This window comes from Heterodontus francisci, chromosome 8 (genome assembly GCF_036365525.1).
Source record: "Heterodontus francisci isolate sHetFra1 chromosome 8, sHetFra1.hap1, whole genome shotgun sequence".
NCBI classification, from domain to species: domain Eukaryota; kingdom Metazoa; phylum Chordata; class Chondrichthyes; order Heterodontiformes; family Heterodontidae; genus Heterodontus; species Heterodontus francisci.
In genome coordinates this window covers 116,348,186-116,370,584 of record NC_090378.1, presented here as the reverse complement: position 1 = coordinate 116,370,584, position 22,399 = coordinate 116,348,186, and the positions used below count along the sequence as shown (strand labels likewise).

General features: G+C 43.0%; 1 protein-coding gene across 1 annotated transcript in view; it reads left to right on the top strand.

Annotated features, from left to right (window-relative positions):
* LOC137373241 (rab GTPase-activating protein 1-like) overlaps window positions 1–22,399 on the top strand; it is a 556,698-nt gene that overhangs the window by 93,183 nt on the left and 441,116 nt on the right. The window contains exons 6-7 of the mRNA XM_068038091.1: window positions 4,369–4,526; window positions 13,377–13,487. Of these exons, the coding sequence (XP_067894192.1) occupies window positions 4,369–4,526; window positions 13,377–13,487 (269 nt within the window). The remainder of the gene's footprint in view (window positions 1–4,368; window positions 4,527–13,376; window positions 13,488–22,399) is intronic.

The window sequence follows — 22,399 nt, the reverse complement described above, 5'->3', positions numbered from 1 at the left end:
TAAAAAGCAATCCAAATTCGAAAATGGTAAATGACTTGTTTCCACTCGTCATTGCTGCTCTGTTCTCATAGGAAGATTAGGAACAGGAGTAGGCCATTCAATTAAATCATGGCTGATCTGAACCTCAATGCCATCTAGCCGTCTTGGCTGCATATCCCCTGATATCCTTCCCAGCAAAAATCTGTCCATCTTGTAATATTACTTGTTCCTTTGATAGGTGTACTATTGTAAGATTCACAGGATCACAGGACTACAAGTAATATCCTAGGAATATGTGGGTTTTTATTACAACTTAACTAGAACATATATATGCACAGCTACTGCACATGCACATCTACACACATCCCACTCTATTGAGCTACACCCACAACTCCCTGGTTATGTGTGATGTGACATCAATTCCTGCGTTGACCTTCAATTACAGCCTCTTAAGGTGGTCCCACAACATCCCTCTTTTTCCCAAGATAAAAGCATATGTACAACATACAATAATGTTGCGGTTTGACCTAACTATACACGAGTATTGCTGAAAATAGAGACATGTTGTCGAAGCTTTTTGTCTTGCACTCATCAGGTCAATCCGCAAGAATACCGATGCAAGGGAAAACAACAACTTTATATTGTATGAAAAGAGAGTGCTGATTGGTTGGCAAATGAACTCTGATTGGTAGAGGCATTGCCACGGAGAATGCATCAGTTAACTGCCAAGCTTTGTTTGAAATTTAAACCAGGCAGCTTGACTCTGGTCAATACCTTGCTAGTTACACTTCTCCACGGGTCACGACATATATTTAAATGTTTACCCAGTGACCGATATGGTCAATCACAGGCACTATTTTTATCCCAGAATAAAATACACCAAACAGGTTTTGTTAATAAACAACAAAATTAGTTTATTATAAAACAAGACATAACCAGTAACAAAGCAAAACATTAACAAACAGATTGAAATGTGAAAGTTCCCTTTTCCCTGAGCCCCTCACACACACACACAGTGGTTAACCGAAAAAGAGATACTCTCTTTAGAGCTCTATTACAAAAAAAACGGAAAAAGAATACATTGGCCAAATACTTGCTAATTCTTGAAGAAAAAAAGATATGGAAAGATGTCAATTGTTTCTTTTTTGGTTTGGCATCCCAAAGATGCATAGACGGCTGTCACTGCGATCTTCCTCTGGAGTAATTTGTTCAGGCAGCATCGAGGTTTTATCGGGCAGGATTTTCCAACGTCTCAGGAGAAATGTGGCAGCAGGGGTTTCAAACAGGCCTTTCAGGACGAATGCCATCAATTTCTCTATTTCTTACATATGCTCCTAAGAGCTTTTCAAAGAGATGGAACAGGCTGAGCTGGTGTTTTGTCCTTCAGGTTAATTTCTGAAACTCCAACTGACTGTCCAAAGCGAAACCAAAAACAATCTCAAGAGTCAAGCCTCCTGACCTCTATAAATCTTGACCTGTCACTTCTCTGTAAACATCTTCTCCAAGTCAAAAAGCCCCTGCTGGGTAATTATCTGAAGACAGGTAACTTTCAGCAAGGGTTGTTTACAAACCAAGTCCAAAAGACCTTACAATGACCTCTTTTTAAAAAAATTAAGTCCAGTATCTATGTAATCATTTTTCCAGTTTTAAAACACAAGTCCTCAAAAATTTGGCAAATGGAGTAGAATGTATGAAAATGTGAAATGAGAATGAACTTTGGCAGGAAGAATAGTAAAGCAGCATATTATTTAAATGGAGAGAGATTGCAGAACTCTGAAGTACAGAGGAATCTAGGTGTCCTGGTGCATGAATCACAAAAGGTTGGTATGCAGCTACAGCAAGTGATTAGGAAGGTAATGGAATGTTGGCATTTATTGCAAGTGGAATCAAATATAAAAATAAGGATGTTTTGCTGCAGTTGTATAGGGTATTGGTGAGACCACGTCTGGAGTACAGTTTTGTTCTCCTTATTTAAGAAAGGACATAAATGCATTAGAGTTAGTTCAGAGAAGGTTCACTTGAATGATAAATGGAATGGGGGGCGGCGGTTATCTTAAGAACGGTTGATAGGTTGTGTCTGGATCCATTGGTGTTTAGAAGAATGAGAGGTGATCTAATTGAAACATAGAAGATCCTGAGGGGACTTGACAGGGTGGATGCTGAAAGGATGTTTCCCCTTGTAGGACAGACTAGAAGTAGGGGACACAGTTTAAAAATAAGGGGTCTCCCATTTAAGATGGTGATGAAGAGAAATTTTTTTCTCTTCCCCAGAGAGCGGTGAAGGCAGAGTCATTAAATATTTTTAAGGCAGAGATAGATAAATTCTTGACTAACAAAGGAGTCAAAGGTTATAGGGGGTAGGCGGGAAAGTGGAGTTGAGGCCACAATCAGATCAGCCATGATTTTATTAAATGGTGGAGCAGGCTCCAAGGGGCCGAATGGCCTACTGCTCCTAATACGTAGGTAGAAGCTCCTTTACCACGAGGTTATTGATTAATCCTGCCTCATTTCACATTCCCAAGTATGGAATTGCCTGCTCCCTAGTTGAGTCTAGAATGTACTGCTCTAAGCAATTATCCTGAATAGTCTTTTATGGCACAGAAGGAGGCCATTTGGCCCAGTGGGTCCATGCCTGCTCTCCATGGTGCTATCCAGTCAGTCCCACTCCTTCTTTTGTTAATGCTTCGTGAGGACACTCACTATAGCCTAACATGGACAGTCAGCCTGTAACCTACTACTCGACATTCCCTCTCTGTCAATGTCCAGCAGCAGGTTCCCCAAAAGCCGTACACACTCTATGAACTGATTTTCCACCTGTGCCAATCTAATTCGCCCAATCTATATGTAGATTAAAATCACCCTGCAGGATGATCTTGCTTTTTTATATAAATATAGGACTTTTACAGGTTTTCTTTTTCACAGTCACACTTCTTTTACAGGCTCTCTGCTTTACAGGTCTTTTTGTATAGCTATAATTTTCTGTCTCCTTTTTTAGACAGGTTCGTTTTTCAGGCCTACTCCTTGTAAGACTGAGCTGATTGCTCTTTGTTTCCAGAATCACAGAGTTATTACAGCACAGAAGGAGGGTGCAGTCGTGTCCGAACTGGCTGTCTGAAAGAGCAACTCCCTCAGTTTACAGAGTTTGTTTAGTTTTTTTTCAACAGAGCAGTTTTGTTTCTGCAGAGAGCTGCAGCTTTTAGTACCAGCAGCTGCCACAGCCAGCCTTTTGACTTTTGCTAGACCTCCAGTGGCGCTGTTGAGCTCTTCCCACTCTTTTCGGCTTGGGCCCTGCCCACGAAGCTCAAAACCCTGGAAACCCGAGCAGTTATGGCCGGCACTGCTGATTGGTTGAAAGCTCTGATCCCCTGGCAAACTGCCTACACTGCTCAGAGTTTCAACATCTGTCTGCAGTCCTAGCTCGTTGCACTATTTTGGGGTCTCCTGCCAACTGCTCTCTGCCTGCATCTTCAGCCGCTCTTGGTAGGCAAATCGGCTGTTCTTTGTTTACTCTTGGTGTGCTCTTCAGAAAAAATAAATCAAATGTTGCCACAATGTAATATTTAGTGGTCTTCAGAAAAGTATATCCCAAATGTTGCCAGCATACAATATCACTTGTTTCTGTGGTATGTAAGATTCACAGGACTCCAAGTAATAGCCAAAGAATACGTGGGTTTTTATTATAACTGATTGTATGTATATTTGTGTGTACTTATATACATATACACACACACACAACTACTGCATGAGCACATCTACACAGATCTCACTCTGTCAGGCTACACCCACAACTCCCTGGTCATTGTGACATGACATCACTTCCTCTGGTGACCTTCATATACAGCCCGTTAAGGTGTTCCTCTGCTTAGGAGGTCCCACAACAGATATCTGTCTTGAAAGCTTCAATTGACCCTCAGCATCCCTAGCTTTTTGGGGGGAAAGAGGTCCAGATTTCCGCTACCTTTTGTGTGGAAAAAGTGCTTCCTGACACCATCCCTGAATGGCACAGCTCTAATTTTAAGATTATATCCCCTTGGTCTGGACTGTCCCACCAGAGAAAATATTTTCTCTTTCTCTATACTATGAACACCTTTTATGATCTTAAATAACTCAATCAGATCACCCCTTAATCTTCTAAACTCAATGGAATACAAGCCTAGTTATGCAACCTGGGCTCATAAATTAACCCTTTTAGCCCCAGTGTCATTCTAGTGAATCTGACCTTGCATCTCCTCTGAGACCAATATATTCTTCCTGAGTTGCGGTGCCCAGAAATGAACATGGGAATTCAGACGGGATCTGACCAGAGTTTTATAAATAGTCATGTAGGAGAGAGCATTGCGATCAGAAGCTGAGGATCTAAACCTGCATGTTTCTGTTGTTTCTCTCTAGGTCAGTCGAATTCTGTACAGCTTTTCTACTGCTTTTCGTCGATCTTCCAAACAAACAGTAGAAGTAAAAGACATGGGAGATGCAAGTCCTGAGAGTGACAGCTACAGCTTCACTGTTTCTCTTGAAGTGAAGGAGGATGATGGAAAAGGCAATTTCAGGTGAAACAAAGTTGAAGTGTATGTCATTTCAAAGTGGGCGCAGGGATGATGTTACTTTGGGGATTGGTGCTGAGCCCCCACCCTTCAAAGTGCGGCGCAGTGCAGGCTATTGATAATGTTACACTGATTGTTCCTCTGTCATTATTCAGTCTTAAAATAAAAGAAGATTTGCATTTAGCGTTTTTCACGACCTTTTATACAGTGCATTTCACAACCTTTAAAAGTGATTTATAGTACTTTAGAAATGTAGTTGCAGTTGTAAAGTAGGAAACTCAGCAGCCAATTTGTGCAAGGCACACATCATTCGTAACAAAACGGATGAATTGTCAGCACAAATAGAAATAAATATGTATGATGTGATAGCCATTACACAGATGTGGCTGCAAGGTGACCAAGGCTGGGACCTGAATATTCAAGGATACTTGACATTTCGGAAGGACAGGAAGTGAGGAAAAGGTGGTGGGATAGCTCTGTTAATTAAGGATGACATTAGTGCAATATTGAGAGATGACCTTAGTTCTAAAGATTAAGATGTAGAATCAGTTTGGTTAGAGCTAAGAAATAGCAAAGGTAAGAAGTCACTTCTGGGAGTAGTTTATAGGCCCCCTAACAGTAGATACACTGTTGGACAGAGTGTAAGGGAAGAAATTATGGGGCTTGTAAGAAAGGTACAGCAATAATCATGGGTGATTTTAATCTTCATATAGATTGGACGAATCAGATTGGCAAAGGTAGCCTGAAAGATGAGTTTGTAGAGTGTATTCGGGGCAGTTTCTTAGAGCCAACTAGGGAGCAGGCTGTTCTAGACCTGGTTATATGCAATGAGTCAGGATTAATTAATGACCTCATAGTAAAGGACCCTCTAGGTAGCAGTGATCATAACATGATTGAATTTCGCATTCAGTTTGAGGGTGAGAAATGTGGGTCTAAGGCTAGTGTTTTAAACTTAAATGAAAGCAATTACAAGGGTATGAAGGTAGAGCTGGCTAAAGTGAACAGGGACATTAGGTTAAAAGGTAAGAGCAGAGATGCAGTGGCAGACATTTAAGGAGATATTTCATAACACTCAGCAAAGATACATTCCATTGAGAAAGAAAGACTCGATGACTCTATCCGTGGCTAACTAATAAAGTTAAGGATAGTATCAAATTGAAAGAAAATATGTACAAAGATTAATGGTAGGTCAGAGATTGGACAATTTAAAAACCAGCAAAGAATGACAAAATAAAGAATGAGGAGGGGAGAAATTAGAGTATGAGAGGAAGTTTGCTAGAAATATAAAAACGGATAGTAAGAGTTTCTACAAGTAGTTAAAAAGGAAAAGAGTAACTAAAGTGAGCATTGGTCCTCTAAAGAAAGAGTCTGGGGAATTAATAATGGGAAATAGGGAAATGGTGGAAGCATTGAACAGATATTTTGTGTCTGTCTTCACTGTAGAAGACACAAATAACATCCCAGAAATACTTGTAAATCAAGAGGTCAAAGGGAGGGAGGAACGTAAAACAATTACAATCACCAGGGAAAGGGTACTGAGAAAACTATTAGAACTAAAGGCTGACAAGTCCCCAGGAACTGATGGAGTTCATCCAAGTTAGATGCATTGGTTGTAATTTTCCAAAATTCCTTCGATTCTGGAAAGGTCCTTCAGATTCGAAAATAACGAATGTAACTCTTATATTCAAGAAAGGAGGGAGGCAGAAAACAGGAAACTACTGGCCAGTTAGCCTAACAACTGCCATAGGAAAAATGCTAGAATCTATTATTAAAGAGGTTATATATAGCAGGGCATTTAGAAACTCATAATACAATCAGGCAGACTCACATGGTTTTGTGAAAGGGAGATCATGTTTGACTAACTTATTAGAGTCCTTTGAGGAAGAAACAAGCAGGATGGATAAAGGGGAACCTCTGGATGCAGTGTACTTAGATTTCCAAAAGGCATTTGATAAGGTGCCACATCAAAGGTTACTACACAAGATAAGAGCTCATAGTGTAGGAGATAACATTATCATGGATGGGGGATTGGTCAGCTAACAGGAAACAGAGAGTAGGGATAAATAGGTTGTTTTCAGGTTGGCAAGCTGTAACTAGTGGAGTGCCACAGGGATCAGTGCTGGGGCCTCAACTATTTGCAATCTATGTCGACGACTTGGATGAGGGGACCTAATGTATCGTTGCTAAATTTGCTGATAACACAAAGATAGGTAGGAGATTAAGTTGTGAAGAGGGTGTAAGGTGTCTGCAAAGGGATTTAGATAGGTTAAGTGAGTGGCCAAAAGTTTGGTAGATGAAGTATAATGTGGGAAAATGTGAACTTTTCCACAATGACAGGAATAATAGAAAAGCAGTATGTTATTTAAATGGAGAGGGATTGCAGAACTCTGCAGTTCAGAGGGATCTGGATGTCCTGGTACATGATTCACAAGAAGTTAGTATGTAGGTACAGCAAGTGATAAGGAAGGCAAATGGAATGTTGTTGTTTATTGCAAGGGGAATGGAATGTAAAAGTAGGGAAGTTTTGCGACAGTTGTACAGACATTGGTGAGACCACATCTGGAGTACTGTGATAAAAGCAAAATACTGCAGATGCTGGAAATCTGAAATGAAAACAAAGTGCTAGAAATACTCAGCAGGTCTGGCAGCATCCATGGAGAGAACACGGGCCAGAGAACAAAGAAAAAGAACAAAGAACAGTACAGCACAGGAATAGGCCATTCGGCCCTCCAAGCCTGTGCCGATCGTGATGCCTGTATAAACTAAAACCTTCTACACTTCCGGGGTCCGTATCCCTCTATTCCCATCCTATTCATGTATTTGTCAAGATGCCTCTTAAACGTCGCTGTCGTACCTGCTTCCACCACCTCCCCTGGCAGCAAGTTCCAGGCACTCACCACCCTCTGTATAAAAAAACTTGCCTCGCAGAGTGGCGCAGTGGTTAGCACCGCAGCCTCACAGCTCCAGCGACCCGGGTTCAATTCTGGGTACTGTCTGTGTGGAGTTTGCAAGTTCTCCCTGTGTCTGCGTGGGTTTTCGCCGGGTGCTCCGGTTTCCTCCCACAGCCAAAGACTTGCAGGTTGATAGGTAAATTGGCCATTATAAATTGCCCCTAGTATAGATAGGTGGTAGGGGAATATAGGAACAGGTGGGGATGTGGTAGGAATATGGGATTAGTGTAGAATTAGTATAAATGGGTGGTTGATGGTCGGCACAGACTCGGTGGGCCGAAGGGCCTGTTTCAGTGCTGTATCAATAAATATTAAATATTAAATTAAAAAAAAAATACATCCCCTCTAAACTTAGCCCCTCGCACCTTAAACCTATGTCCCCTAGTAACTGACTCTTCCACCCTGGGAGAAAGCTTCTGACTATCCACTCTGTCCATGTCACTCATAAGTTTGTAAACCTCTATCATGTCGCCCTCCACCTCCGTCGTTCCAGTGAAAACAATCCGAGTTTATCCAACCTCTCCTCTTAGCTAATACCCTCCGGACCAGGCAACATCTTGGTAAACCTCTTCTGTACCCTCTCCAAAGCCTCCACATCCTTCTGGTAGTGTGGTGACCAGAATTGTACGCAATATTCCAAGTGTGGCCTAACTAAGGTTCTGTACAGCTGTAGCATGACTTGCTAATTTTTATACTCTATGCCCCGACCGATGAAGGCAAGCATGCCGTATGCCTGCTTGACTGCCTTATCCACCTGCGTTGCCACTTTCAGTGATCTGTGGACCTGTACGCCCAGATCTCTCTACCTGTCAATACTCCTAAGCGTTCTGCCATTTACTGTATACTTCCCACCTGTATTAGACCTTCCAAAATGCATTACCTCCTATTTGTCCGGATTAAACTCCATCTGCCACTTCTCCGCCCAAGTCTCCAACCGATCTATATCCTGCTGTATCCTCTGACAATCCTCATCACTATCCGCAACTCCACCAACCTTTGTGTCATCCGCAAACTTACTAATCAGACCAGCTACATTTTCCTCCAAATCATTTATATATACTACAAACAGGAAAGGTCCCAGCACTGATCCCTGCGGAACACCACTAGTCACATCCCTCCATTCAGAAAAGCGCCCTTCCACTGCTACCCTCTGTCTTCTATGACCGAGCCAGTTCTGTATCCATCTTGCCAGCTCACCTCTGATGCCGTGTGACTTCACCTTTTGTACCAGTCTGCCATGAGGGACCTTGTCAAAGGCTTTACTGAAGTCTATGTAGACAGCATCCACTGCCCTTCCTTCATCAATCATCTTTGTCACCTCCTCAAAAAACTCGATCAAGTTAGTGAGACATGACCGCCCCTTCACAAAACCATGCTCCCTCTCGCTATTAAGTCCATTTGTTTCCAAATGGGAGTAAATCCTGTCCCGAAGAATCCTCTCCAATGATTTCCCTATCACTGACGTAAGGCTCATTGGCCTGTAATTTCCTGGATTATCCTTGCAAAAAGAGTTCTGACGAAAAGTGATTGACCTGAAACATTAACTCTGTTTCTCTCTCCACACATGCTGCCAGACCTGCTGAGTATTTCCCACACTTTCTGTTTTTATTTCTGGAGTACTGCATATAGTTTTGGTGGTTTACTTAGTAAAGGATATAATTGCACTAGAAGCAGTTCAGAGAAGGTTTGCTCGACTGATTCCTGGGATGAAGGGGTTATCATGAGGAAAGATCGGCTTGGTTGGGTCTGTATCTATTATAGCTTAGAAGAATGAGAGGTGATCCTATTGAAACATGTAAGACCCTGAGGGGATTTGACAGGATGGGAGAGCCTAGAACTAGGAGACACATTTTAAAAATTAAGGGTCTTCTATTTAAGATGGAGATGAGAAATATTTTCTCTGAGGGTTGTTAGTTTATGGAATTCTCTTCCCCAGAGAGCAGTGAAGGCAAGGTCATTGAATGTTTTTAAGGCTGTGTTAGATTCGTGATTGACATGGGAGTATAAGGTTATAGTGGGTAAACAGGAAAGTAGAGTTGTGTCCGCAATCAGATCAGCCATGATTTTATCAAATGGCAGAGCAGGGTCGAATGGCCTGCTCCTACTCCTGGTTCGTATGTCTCAGTAACAGCAATAATATAAATGACCAGATCATCTGTTTTACATCACCTGAGAGGGTAGACAGGGCTTGGGTTTAACATCTCACTCGAAAGGCATTTTCAACAGTGCAGCACTCCTTCAGTGCTCCACCGGAGTGTCAGCCTGGATTTTGGAGTCTTAAAGTAATGCTTTCCAGTTAAATAGCTCTGTCTTTGTTTAATTTAGAAGACACCACTGCATAAACCCTGCATAAATATTGACTTTATACAGTACCTTTAATATAGAAAATGTCCCAAGGTGCTTTGCAGAGCAGAATTGATCAGTGAGCATTTGTAGACAGGCAGAGAGATAACATAAGCATGGCCAGAAAGGGGTTGAGGTAGTTCCAGAGAGTACGGCTGAAGGCCCTGCCATTGATGGTGAAGTGGTGGGAGGGTGCACAGGAGGTCAGAATGGATAAGGCCAAAGGGTATAAACTGGGATGTAGGACTGGAGGAGCTTTGCAAGGGGTAGGGTGAATTTATAAATGAGGACAAGGATTTTGAGTTCGATTTGTGGTTGGGGTAGGAAACTTATTTATTTTATTTATTTATAGATACAGCACTGAAACAGGCCCTTCGGCCCACCAAGTCTGTGCCGACCATCAACCACCCATTTTATACGAACCCGACACTAATCCCATATTCCTACCACATCCCCACCTTCCCCTACCACCTACCTATACTAGGGGCAATTTATAATGGCCAATTTACCTATCAACCTGCAAGTCTTTGGCTGTGGGAGGAAACCGGAGCACCCGGCGAAAACCCACGCGGTTCACAGGGAGAACTTGCAAACTCCGCACAGGCAGTACCCAGAATTGAACCCAGTCGCTGGAACTGTGAGGCTGCGGTGCTAACCACTGCGCCACTGTGCCGCCCTTAAAGGTAGCTAATCATCGAGTGGGACTTAATGTGTGCTAGGACATGAGTGCCCAGATTTTTGGGTGAGTTGGAAACTTTGTGAGAAGAGCTGAAGAGCCCAGTGAGGAAGTTGCGTCAAGGTAAGGTCAAAGCTGAGGCAGGTGATGTTACAGGGGTGGAAGTTTAGAAGGCTTAGTGATGGACTGCTATGGAATTTAAAATTCAACTCTGGATCAAGCATCATCCCCAAGTTTATACATAGGGCAGTTAATTATTTCTGATGGCAGAATCCATTTGTTTTAGGGCCTGCCTTTATCTTTTTCTACTAAGCAACAGCTCCTGGAACTATGGAAATCATACCAATTGAGAAAACTAGTCCAGGAGGCAAGGTTAGATATTGGTGTTTCTCTTGTAAGATGAGAGCGAGAGGAGGGGATCTTCTCACAGGAACATTTTCTTGTCATATGCTTTCTAATCATAGAATCATACAGCACAGGAGGAGGCCTTTTGGCCTAGTGTGCTTGTGCCAGCTCTCTGAAAGAGCTAGCAATTAATCCCACTCTTCTACTCTTTCCCCACAGCATTAGAACATTATAGCGCAGTACAGGCCCTTCGGCCCTCGATGTTGCGCCGACCTGTGAAACCATCTGACCCACAATTTTTCTCTTTTTTACGTTTATAAACACTTTTCTTTTGAAAGTTGCTATTGGATCTGTTTCCACCACCCTTTCAGGAAGCATTCCAGATCACAATAACTTGCTGTGTGAAAAGATCTGTCCCTGCCCCCAAACCCCCAAATTTGTTTGCCATTTATCTTAAGCCTGTGCCCTCTGATTACTGGCAATGTTCCCTCTAAGCTGTGCGAGTGTGCGATTGTGCAGCAATGTGCTACCCATGTGCTAAACAGGCCGCGCACAAACAGCAGTCCCTTTGAAATGTGTATATGCACGGCCGCACAGCAATATTAAAGGGACCAGTCAGTGCAATAAATGGGCCACCTGCAGTGAAGGGTGATTAGAGGGAACATTGGTTACTGATACTCCTGCCAGCAGCAACAGTTATTCTCTATTTATTCGATCAAAATCCCTCAATTTTGAACAACTCGATTACATTTCCCCATAAATTCCTCTGCTGTAAGGAGAACAACTTGTCTTTAATGTCATAAAATATCCCAAGGGTCTTCTCAGGAGCACGACGAAGCAAAATTAGACACTGAGCCACAAAAGCCGATATTAGGGCAGATAGCCAAAGGTTTGATCAAAGAGGTAGGTTTTAAGGAGTTCCTTAAATGAAGAAAGAGAGGCAGAAAGGTTTAGGGAGGGAATTCCAGAGCTTAGGGCCTTGGCAGCTGAAGGTATTGCCACCAATGGTGGAACAATTAAAATCAGGGATGTTCAAGAGACCAGAAGTAGATGAACGCAGATATCTTTGGAGCGTTATGGGGCTGGAGGAGATTACAGAGATAGGGAGGGGTGAGGCTGTGGGGGATTTGAAAGCAAGGATGAGAATTTTAAAATCAAGGCATTGCTTGACCTGGAGCCAATGTTGCAATCACAGGGGCAATAGGTGATCGGGACTAGATGCGAGTAAGGACACGGGCAGCAGAGTTTTGGTTGAGCTCAAGTTTATGAAGGGCAGAATGTGGGAGACCAGCCAGGAGTGTGTTAGAAGAGTCAAATCTGGAGGTATGAAAGGCATGAATGAAGGTGACCTGAAGTAATGTTAAAGTCAGGTTGAAGGTGGAAATAGGTTCTCTTAGTGAAGGTGGATATGTGGTTGTAAGCTCATTTCGGGGTCAGATCTGACATCAAGATTGTGAACAGTCTGGTTCAGCCTCTGACAGTTGCCAGGGAGAGGGATGGATTTGCTGGCTAGGGAGCAGAGTTTGGAGCGGGACTAAAGACAATGACTTCAGTCTTCCCAATATTTAATTGGAGAAAATTTCTGTTCATCCAGTATTGGATGTCAGATAAGCAGTCTGATAATTTAACAACAGTGGAGGGAGGTGTCGGGAGAAGTGGTGAGTCGAGAAAGAGAACAAACCCAGCTTGTCTAGTGTTTCCATATAACTGAATTTCCTCATTCCTGGGAACATTCTAGCGGCACAGTGGCGCAGTGGTTGAGGCGGCACAGTGGCGCAGTGGTTAGCACCGCAGCCTCACAGCTCCAGGGACCTGGGTTCCATTCTGGGTGCTGCCTGTGCGGAGTTTGCAAGTTCTCCCTGTGACCGCGTGGGTTTTCACCGGGTGCTCCGGTTTCCTCCCACAGCCAAAGACTTGCAGGTTGATAGGTAAATTGGCCATTGTAAATTGCTCCTAGTGTAGGTAGGTGGTAGGGAATATGGGATTACTGTAGGGCTAGTATAAATGGGTGGTTGTTTGTTGGCACAGACTCGGTGGGCCGAAGGGCCTGTTTCAGTGCTGTATCTCTAAATAAATAAATAAATCTGCTCTGCACCCTTTCCTAAGCCTTAACATCCTTTCTAAAGTATGATGTCCAGAATTGGACACAATACTCTTGCTGAGGCCCAACTAAGGATTTAAAAAGGTTTACTTTAACTTCCTGATTTTGCTATAATTCTTTTCAGCTGTTTGTTTTTTTTAACAAGAATTATATTACTTTCAGATATTTTGAGAGCCTGGAGTCAGTCCTTTGCCTCGAAATGCACCAAGCTGGATTTTTACGTTGTAAAGTAACATTTATTGATCTTTTATAAAGTGTTTTCTCCCTGCGGCAAATCTGCATCTAAAGGTTGTTCCCAATATCCTTGGTAGATTTCACATGTGAACTGACATTCACAGTATGTGTACATCTTATATTCCTGGTTTTACCTTAAATTTCCTCGACCCACGTGATGCAACAGGCAATGCTGGAAACTGAAATAACTCCTGTTGTCTTCACAGTGCTGTGCCAAAGGACAGAGAGAAACTGTATTTTAAGTTGCGACAGGGAGTAGAGAAGAAATTGATTATCAACGTGCAGCAAACATCGAACTGCGAGCTGGCTGTTGAGCGGTATGCTTATTATCTTAACTTATAAAATAACCGTGAAATAATTCCTATTAAGGGTTGGTGTGGGTTAACATCAGCTGCAGTTGTAGTGCAACTGACAGAGGGGTTAGACCTCTGCTATTTTCACAACCTCTAGCAGCCTTCCACATAATGGCGTTGTATAAAATCTCATCCTGTGTCCCATCTCCTGAAGGTGGGAGTTGGCAGCTCTGTGATGCCTTGTCCAGGTGCTCATCCTTCATGGATGTGCCATACAGTGAAAGTCAGCAGGCTCCTTGACTGATCCGTCCTCCCCGACACCCACATACATGCACCTACAGTAGAGGTTGCTGGTTAGCTAATGAGGTGTGAACTGTGACTGATTTTGTTCAAACCTACATCCATCTCTTGCCCAGCTCATCGATTTTCAAATAAAAACAAGAAATGCTGGAACCACTCAGCAGGTCTGGCAGCATCTGTGGAAAGAGAAGCAGAGTTAACGGTTCGGGTCAGTGACCCTTCTTCGGAACACTGGAACGTTAACTCTGCTTCCCTTTCCACAGATGCTGCCAGACCTGCTGAGTGGTTCCAGCATTTCTTGTTTTTATTTCAGATTTCCAGCATCCACAGTATTTTGCTTTTATCATCGATTCTCAAGATGTAACATCCCCACTGGTGCCCTGGCTGAGATCAGGCAATTCAACAGTCTAGGATTGAACTTGAGACGTACCTGGTCTGTGTGGCATGAATATTCGCTGCTCCAACCAGCGTAGCCATGCGGTATACCGTCTGTTCAAAATTTTCCAGGTGTATTTTCCCAATGACTTAGTTTGTTGACACATTCTAGCTGAGGCATGCAGGCCGTGCTGATGGTAGGGGTGCTGTAGCTGGCCTCAGTATCCCTGGATTAGGGAGGGAAACTTCACTTGGGGTCCTTGCTGTTGATTGCAATTGAAGAACCCCTGCTGAAGTTGCATGATTACACTGTGTGTAGGTGGGTGGCTGAAGGTTCTGTTGTAATGTAAGCCCCTCTCCCGCTGTCAGCTTTCTAGTACTCACAGTTTAGGTGCACACATGCAAAATGCACATATTGGCAAAGCAGTAGAAGGTGCGCACTTGTGGAATTAGACCTCACCAAGGAACTAACATCTTCAGAGGAGGAGAGGAGATTGGTAGAAAATGGTGCAGAAGAAAAAAGAAGTTTGCATCAGCTGCCACTTGTTAAGTCCTCTGTGGTGATGGACACTTTTTATTACTTTTATGTCGCATAAATTTGTAAATTCTCCATGTGCTATCCTAAGAATCAGTGGTACTGTCCTAATTACACTGTACATAGCAGGATTGTTCCAATAAGTTAGAGTCCAGCTCGAGTTTTTTTTATAATCGATTTGATTTGCTTTCTGAATTAGTACAAATGTAATCTCAAAATATTTAAAAGCACTGGCAAAATGAGATGCAGACTAGAAAACTCTTTGAAGCTGATTTTCTTCCCCCTCAGGGTTTAAAATTTAATTTATTCAATTAATTTGAGGTTATTCACTAACCTTATTAAATGCAGTCTCACAAATGAAGCTTAGGAAATTGTTTAAAATATACACAAGCTTCCAGATAATGTGGAATGTGTTTTGAGAAGACTATACTGTGTCATGACAGTGAATAAATATACAAAAGGTGGCATTTATAACTTAATTTACTTGTTTTCAGAGGTTTATGTATAAGCATTGGGCTAAAACAAAACCAAAATACTACGGCTACTGGAAATAATCAGGTTAGGCAGCATCTGTGGAGAGAAAAACAGAGTTAACATTTTAGGTTGATGACCTTTCATCAGAACTGGCAAAGGTTAGAAATGCAATAGGTTTTGAGCAAGTGAAAGCAGGGAAGAACAAAAAAAAGGGAAGGTCTGTGATAGGGTGGAGAGTAGGAGAGATTAAATGACAAAAGGTTCCATAGTACAAAGACAAGCAAAGAAACAAAGGTTGTGTCTGGATGATGAGCAAAAGGCAGGGGAGCAGTCATCTGAACACAAAGCAAAGGGATCAAGAAAGAAACGGAGGGTTGGGGGAGTGGGGGTGGAGGTGGAAAAACAAACCAAAAAAGCAAAAAATGGAACAGAGGTTATGATCTACAATTCTTGAACTCAATGTTGAGTCCGGAAGGTTGTAAAGTGCCCAGTCAAAAGATGAAGTGCTGTTCCTCGAGCTTGTGTTGAGCTTCATTGGAACCCTGTTGCAGGTCAAGGACAGAAAGGTCAGAGTGGGAGCAAGGTGGAGAAGTGAAGTGACAAGCAACAGGAAACTCGGGATTGCACTTGCGGACTGAGTGGAGGTGTTCCACAAAGCATTCACTCAGTCTGCGTTTAGTCTCCCCAATGTAGAGGAGAGGGCAGTGTGAGCAGCAAATACAGTATAGTAAATTGAAAGAAGTACAAGTAAATCACTGTTTCACTTAGAAGGAGTGTTTGGGGCCCTGGACGGTGGGAAAGGAGGAGGTAAAAGGGCAGGTGTAGCATCACCTGCGCTTGAATGGAAAGCTGCCGCAGGCACGTTGCAAGATTTTGGGGCTGACTGAGGAGTGGACCAGGGTGACCTGGAGGGAATGGCCCCTTTGGAATGCTGAAAGGGGAGGGGAAGATATGTTTGGTGCTGGCATCAGGTTGGAGGTGGCGGAAATAGCCGAGGATCTGTTGAATGCGGAAGCTGGTGGGGTGGAAAGTGAGGGCAAGGGGAGCTCTAACGTGATTCTGGGAGGGGAAGGGGTGAGAGCAGAAGTGCATGAAATAGATCGGACATGTTTGAGGGCGCTGCCAACCGCGATTGGGGGGGTAATCCCCAGTTGAGGAAGAAGGAAGACACATCGGAAGTGCTATTGTTTGGAAGGTTGTATTGTCTGAACATATGTGACGGAAACGGAGAAAAAGGGAGAATGGAATAGAGTCCTTTCAGGAAGTGGGGTGAGAGGAAGTGTAGACCAGGTAGCTGTGAGAGTCCGTGGGCTTATAATGAATTTGTGTTGATAGCCTAGCCCCAGAATTGGAGACAGAAGTTGAGGAAGGGAAGAGTCAGAGATGGAGAAGGGTGGAAATTGGAAGCAAAGTCAATGAAACTTTCTAGTTCAGGGCGAGAGCAGGAAGCTGCATCATTGCATTGGAAGAAGTGGTGAGGGACAGGCCTCATCAGGACTGGAACAAGGAATGTTCCACATATCCCACAAAAAGGAAGGTGTGGCTAGGACCCATGCGGGTACCCTTAGCAACACTTTTTATTTGGAGTGTAGTTGAAGAAGTTGTTTAATGTGAGAACCAGTTCAGCCACGCAGAGGAGGCTGGTGATCGTTGGGGACCAGTTGTGCCTCTGTTCTAAGAAGAAGCAGAAAGCTCTCAAACTGGTGGGGATGGAGGTGTAGAAGGATTGGGCATCCATAGATTAATTACATCAAATTAGGAGCATGGTCAGGGACAGGAAGGTGTGACTGCGAGTGAGGCAGGTATGGGGATCCAGAATTTAGCTTTGGAGGAGCCTCAGCCAGTGCCATTATCCAATAGGTACGAGGTTCTTGCTCCTGGTGTGGATGAGGGCACAGGCTGCAGGGAGGATGAGCAAACTGACCACAGCACTATGGTTCAGAGTGCCATTCAAGTGGGGGTAGATAAGAGAAATTTAGTAGTAATAGGGATAACATAGTTAGGGGAATAGATACTGTTCTCTGTAGCAAAGACAGGGTGTCCCGAAGGCTGTGTTGCCTACCTGGTGCCAAGGTTAAGGACATCTCTTCTGGGCTGGAGAGGAACTTAGAGTGGGAGGAGAAGGATCCAGTTGTTGTGGTCCACATGGGTACTAACGACATAGGATGAGATGAGGTCAGTGACAGTACTGGATACAGTGGCTTTTTGTTCGGTAGTGCGGTCATGGTCCAGAGGGAGGTAGTTTTATGATGATGCTTCTATATTCTTTGTTAAGTTTTTTTTTGAGGACTCGTGTATTTTAGAATTATGGACATTGTTTTATTTGGGAAAACTGAAAAGGATTCCATAGATGTTTTTTTCACTGGGGTCATCGGAAGGTCTTTTGGACTTGGTTCATAAACAACCCTTACTGGAAGTCACCTGTCTTCAGATAAATACCCAGCAGGGGTTTTTTGACTTGGGGGAGATGCTTACAGAGAAGTGACAGGTCAAGATTTATATTTATAGACTTTATTGAGATATTGTTTTTGGTTTCACTTTGGACAGTCAGTTGGGTTTGGATAGTATTTTAAAAGGAGTTTAAGTATCAACCTGTCAAGGAAAAAACCCCAGCTCAGCCTTTTCCATCTTTTTGAAAAGCCTGCTGGCTTTTTCATCTCTTTGAGAATCTCTTAGAAGCGAGTGTAAGAAATAGAGAAACTGATGCTGCATTCCTGCTGAAAAGTTTGCCAGAAACCCTTGTTGCCGCATTTCTTCCGGAAAGCTGCCAAACTGATCTTCAACGTCGCCTGAAAAGAACTGTTCTCGAAAGATCTCAGTGACAGCCGTCTATGCGTATTTGGGACACCAAACCAAAAAGGGACAACTGACATCTTTCCATATCTTTTTCCTACAAGAATTAGCAAGTATTTGGCCAAAGTATTTTTTAATCTTTTTTTTGAACAGTGCTCTAAAGAGAAAATCTCTCCTTTTCGATTAATGTGTGTGTGTGTGCATGCACGTATGAGGGGCTAAGGTAAAAAAGGAACTTTGATCTTTCAATCTGTGTGTTAATGCTTTGCTTCGTTACTGCTTGTCTTCTTTTATAATAAACTGCTAATTTGGTTGTTTATTAAAGAAACTTAGTTGGTGTCTTTTATTCTGGGATAAAAATAGATTTAAAAAATTGACCGTATCGGTAACTGGGTAAACAATTAAATATATGTTGTGACCTGTGAAGAAGTAGAAAAAACAGTGCACTCCTCCCACCCCGGTCATAACAGTAGAAGGACGTGTAAGAGAGTTGGCGTTTGGCCTGTACTAGGTAGAGGTCGGTACCCTAGACAACAACTCCATCACCCTTATCAGCAGGTTTGATGACGATGTTAGGGTTGGACCTGAGTGAACGGAGTGCTACAAGTTCAGAGCGAGATAGGTTAGAGCGAGTGAGGGGAGCAGAGAAATTGAGATGGCTGATGTCATGTTGGCAGTTCTCACTGAAAAGATTGAGGAAGGGTAAGAGGCCAGAGGGAGCAGTCCGGGTGGAGGGAGAATCTTGGAGATGAGTAAAAAAAGTCCCCTGAGCGGGGGATTACTCCTGGCCAAAGAAATGGGTGTGGAGGTGATGGAAGAAGAGCTCAGTGTCATGACAAGCTTGGGCTGAAATATGACTTGATAAACTGAAACATCTCGTCAATCAAACACAGTGAGATATTCCCAGCACACACTTTGTGACTATCTGCACAGTACAAATAATTTTAAATTTGTCTAATTGCAACAATTAGCTTTTTGTGATTGCTTACTTGCATCTTGATATTGCTTCCATTGTGCCCAACATTGATAAAGTTGCAGGAGGGGCAGTTATTGGCGTTTGGGGGCCAGTAGGCGAAGATTGGACCAAACGCATGTGTACTGGAGGGGAGAGAGAAAAAGAACTTAGGTTTATATAGGGCCTTTTCATATTTTGATGTCTAAAACTGTTATGTAACCAATGAATGACTTTTCTGAAGTGTAATCTCTTGCTTTTTGTGCAAATTTGCACAGAGCATGACCTTACAAATGCGAGAAAAGTTCATCTGTTTTGGCAGTGGTATTTGAGAGAGAAATGTTGGCCAAGTTCGTCTTCAAATGCCTGTAGTATTATGTTTACCAGAGAGAGTAGACGGAGCCTCTTTATAAGGTCCAAAAGATGGCACCTTTGACAATGCAGCTGTCCCTCAGTACTGCTCTGAAGTGTTGGCTGAGATTAGGTGCTCAATTCCTGAGTTGGACTTGAATCCACAAACTGACTTGGAGTCGAGAATGATACCAGTTCAGCCAAGTGGGCATGTTCACAGAAAGTTTCCTCAGAATTGAAGAGTGTAGATCCCAGTGTAATTTCCTGGAATTTCTTCTCAGGGTGCTGCAAATATGAGGTACCTCCAATGTGTTTTTTAAAATAAAAGTGTACTTTCTCAAGTTTCGAGAAAAAGAGATCCTAACTGTAAAGTGGTTACTATGCTTAATGGAAACGGATGGAAAAAGTGTTAGAAAAAGTAATGAGACTAAAGAGTGGCACATACCTAGGACCTGATGGTTTCTACCGCAGAATTTAAGAGGTGAGGAAATAGCAGAATTTGTACTGGGGCCTCAACTGTTTACTATATTTGTTAACGACTTAGATGATATAGACCCATATAATCCAGTTTGTCACTTGGTGGCAAGTATGTAGTGTAGAGGGGAGCATAAAATTACAAAGAATACTGGAATATAAAGGGGAGGAACTTATGCTGTAGACCACTGCTCTGAAGTCTTTTGGTGTAATTGAGTTCTGTACAGCTTGTGGTTGTGTTTTGAGATGGTCCCTGATTTGAGGTTGGGGTGGTTTCCAGGTTCTGGAATTCAAACTCAGGTTAGACGGAGAACGAACAAGCAGTTTTTTTTAATGAAGGACATGTAACTGGTTTCAGTTTAAAGAAAACTCTACAGAGTGCTTGGCCAGCTCAAAGGAAAGCTGGGTGTATTGCTTGACAAGAAGTATTTTTGAAAAAGGTGGAAGCCAGCTGCAAGGCTGCTTTGTGTTTTGTAAAAAGACGATTTTTGGAGAGTTGAGAAGGATTCTCCAGTGGATGGGAAATCAGCCAGATTATTTTAAGGCATCAGGTGGAGAGTTGCAAGTTTATGGGCTTCTAGTAGCAAAGTAGCTGGTTGAAACAGTTTGGATGCGGGCAAAGAAGCGTGGACTAAGGGCTAATCATTGGTGAATGACTTACAGCAGTTGTCTTCGGTGACAGAAAAGTTATCAGTGATACTGTGTCATCAGGATGGTAGTGGCAAGGCCAAGGTGGTTCGAGAGCCAAAAACTGTTAAAAGGACGATTGCTTAGCTTGCTATTGACAGACCTAATTACTTTCATATTTGCATTCTGGAGGATAGGACATGAAGAACTATTTGAGGAAGATCCTGATTTTGTTGTACTGTGGCTCTGATCAGCGTCATCTTGCTGATCTTCCTCCTCTTAGGCAGTTCCTTGGGATCAAGGATGACTCTCTTCTACTCCGATTCGATAGGTTCTGAGATAGCTGATAAGTTCAATGCATATTCTACAGACTCTACCACAGGAGGGGCAGGTGGTGCTTGAAGGGTCAGCAAGATGAGTAGTTTGGAGGTTTGTGCGCTCTCTCCGACACCTTGACTTCGCCTCCTCATGTTCCCGACGAAGTCCCTCGAGGTGTACGGTGCCTTCCCGAATGAGCTTTCTCCATCTCGGGTGGTCATGAGCCAGGGACTCCCACGAGTCGACGGGGATGTTTGATCTCTTCAGGGTTGCTTTGCGGATGTCTCTAAAGCATTTCCGCCGATCTCCTGGGTGTCTCCTGCCACGACTAAGTTCTGAGTAGAACAGCTGCTTTGTGAGTCTGGTGTCAGGCATGCGAGTCGCATGTCCCACGCAGTGGAGCTGGTTTTGGGTAATTAGCACCCCGATGCTGGCAAGGTTGGCTTGGGAGAGGGTGCTGCTGTTGGACTGCCTTTCTTGCCACCCAATTTGCAGAGGTGCCTCTGATGGTACTTCTCCAGTGCTTTAACATGCCTGCTGTAGGTTGTCCATGTCTCTGAAGCATATAGGAGCTCAGGGAGAAACCGTGATCTTAGTCTCAGATTTGAGATCCTGATCCTCAATATTCTTCTCCTCAGTCGGCCGAAGGCTGAGCTGACACTTTGGAAATGATAATGAACATCATCGTCTATGTCTGCCTTCACCGAGAAGAGGCTCCCAAGATATGGAATGCGGCCCACATTTTCCACAATCTTGCGCTTCTGAAGATCTGTAAGGACTATCTTTGTTGCATCTGTTAATTAACGTGTAACGTTTAAGATCTGTATCGACTGGGAGTTAACTGTTAGTTTGTGTTTAATTTGTGTTGATTTTGATTTGAGTGTTACAGTAAAATTTATAAAAGTGAAATCTTGTTGGTTTGGTTTTTGATTTCCTAAATTGGAGTCAGTTGCTAGATTTGATTCTTTTTGTTTGGTCTCCACGGGGATCATAAAATTGGAGGCTCGTCCGGGATCAGATTGTTCATGATTAGGCTGTGAAACAGGTTCGTTGGAATTTTCCAGAGTTTAAACGAACATGATTTCACATTTACTTTGGGTTCAGTGCAAAATTAACATGAGTACCATAAATGTACAGGAATTTAAGAGGGAAGATTTGTCTCTCAGTATATTGTAGCAGTTGAGAAAGGTCAGTTTGGTCGCCATATCGGGACCTGGGGTTAGTGTAAGCTCGGGGGTCAGGAAAGCGGAGATGATCCAAGCATTGGTTCCTTGCCTGAAGCTTGAAAAAGATTTTTCTGTTGGTATTCAAGTAGAACTAGCCAAAATTGAATCAGAAAAAGAAAGAGAAAAGGAAAGTAGGCAATTTGAATTAGAGAAGCTGAGATTAGAAAGAGGAAAGGGAACAGGAAGGAGAAAGATGAGGAAAATTTGAAGTGAGAAAACTAAATTTGAACTACAGAGGATAAAACTTGAAAGGGAAGAGAAAGAAAAAGAAAGCGAACAAATTCAAAAATTGGCATTAGACTATGAAGTGAAAATGAAAAGGCTCAAAGCCAGTGTGCGTGCATCGGGGCTGAAAATTGAGGATGACTCGGATGAAACTCCTCATAGTTTTGAATTGGCAAAGAATATACGCTCAATACCTAAATTTAGTGGAGGAACTAGTGGAATGGCACTTTGTGTCATTTGAGAAAAATGCCATGAATCTAGAACGGCCTAAATCATCTTGGCCAAT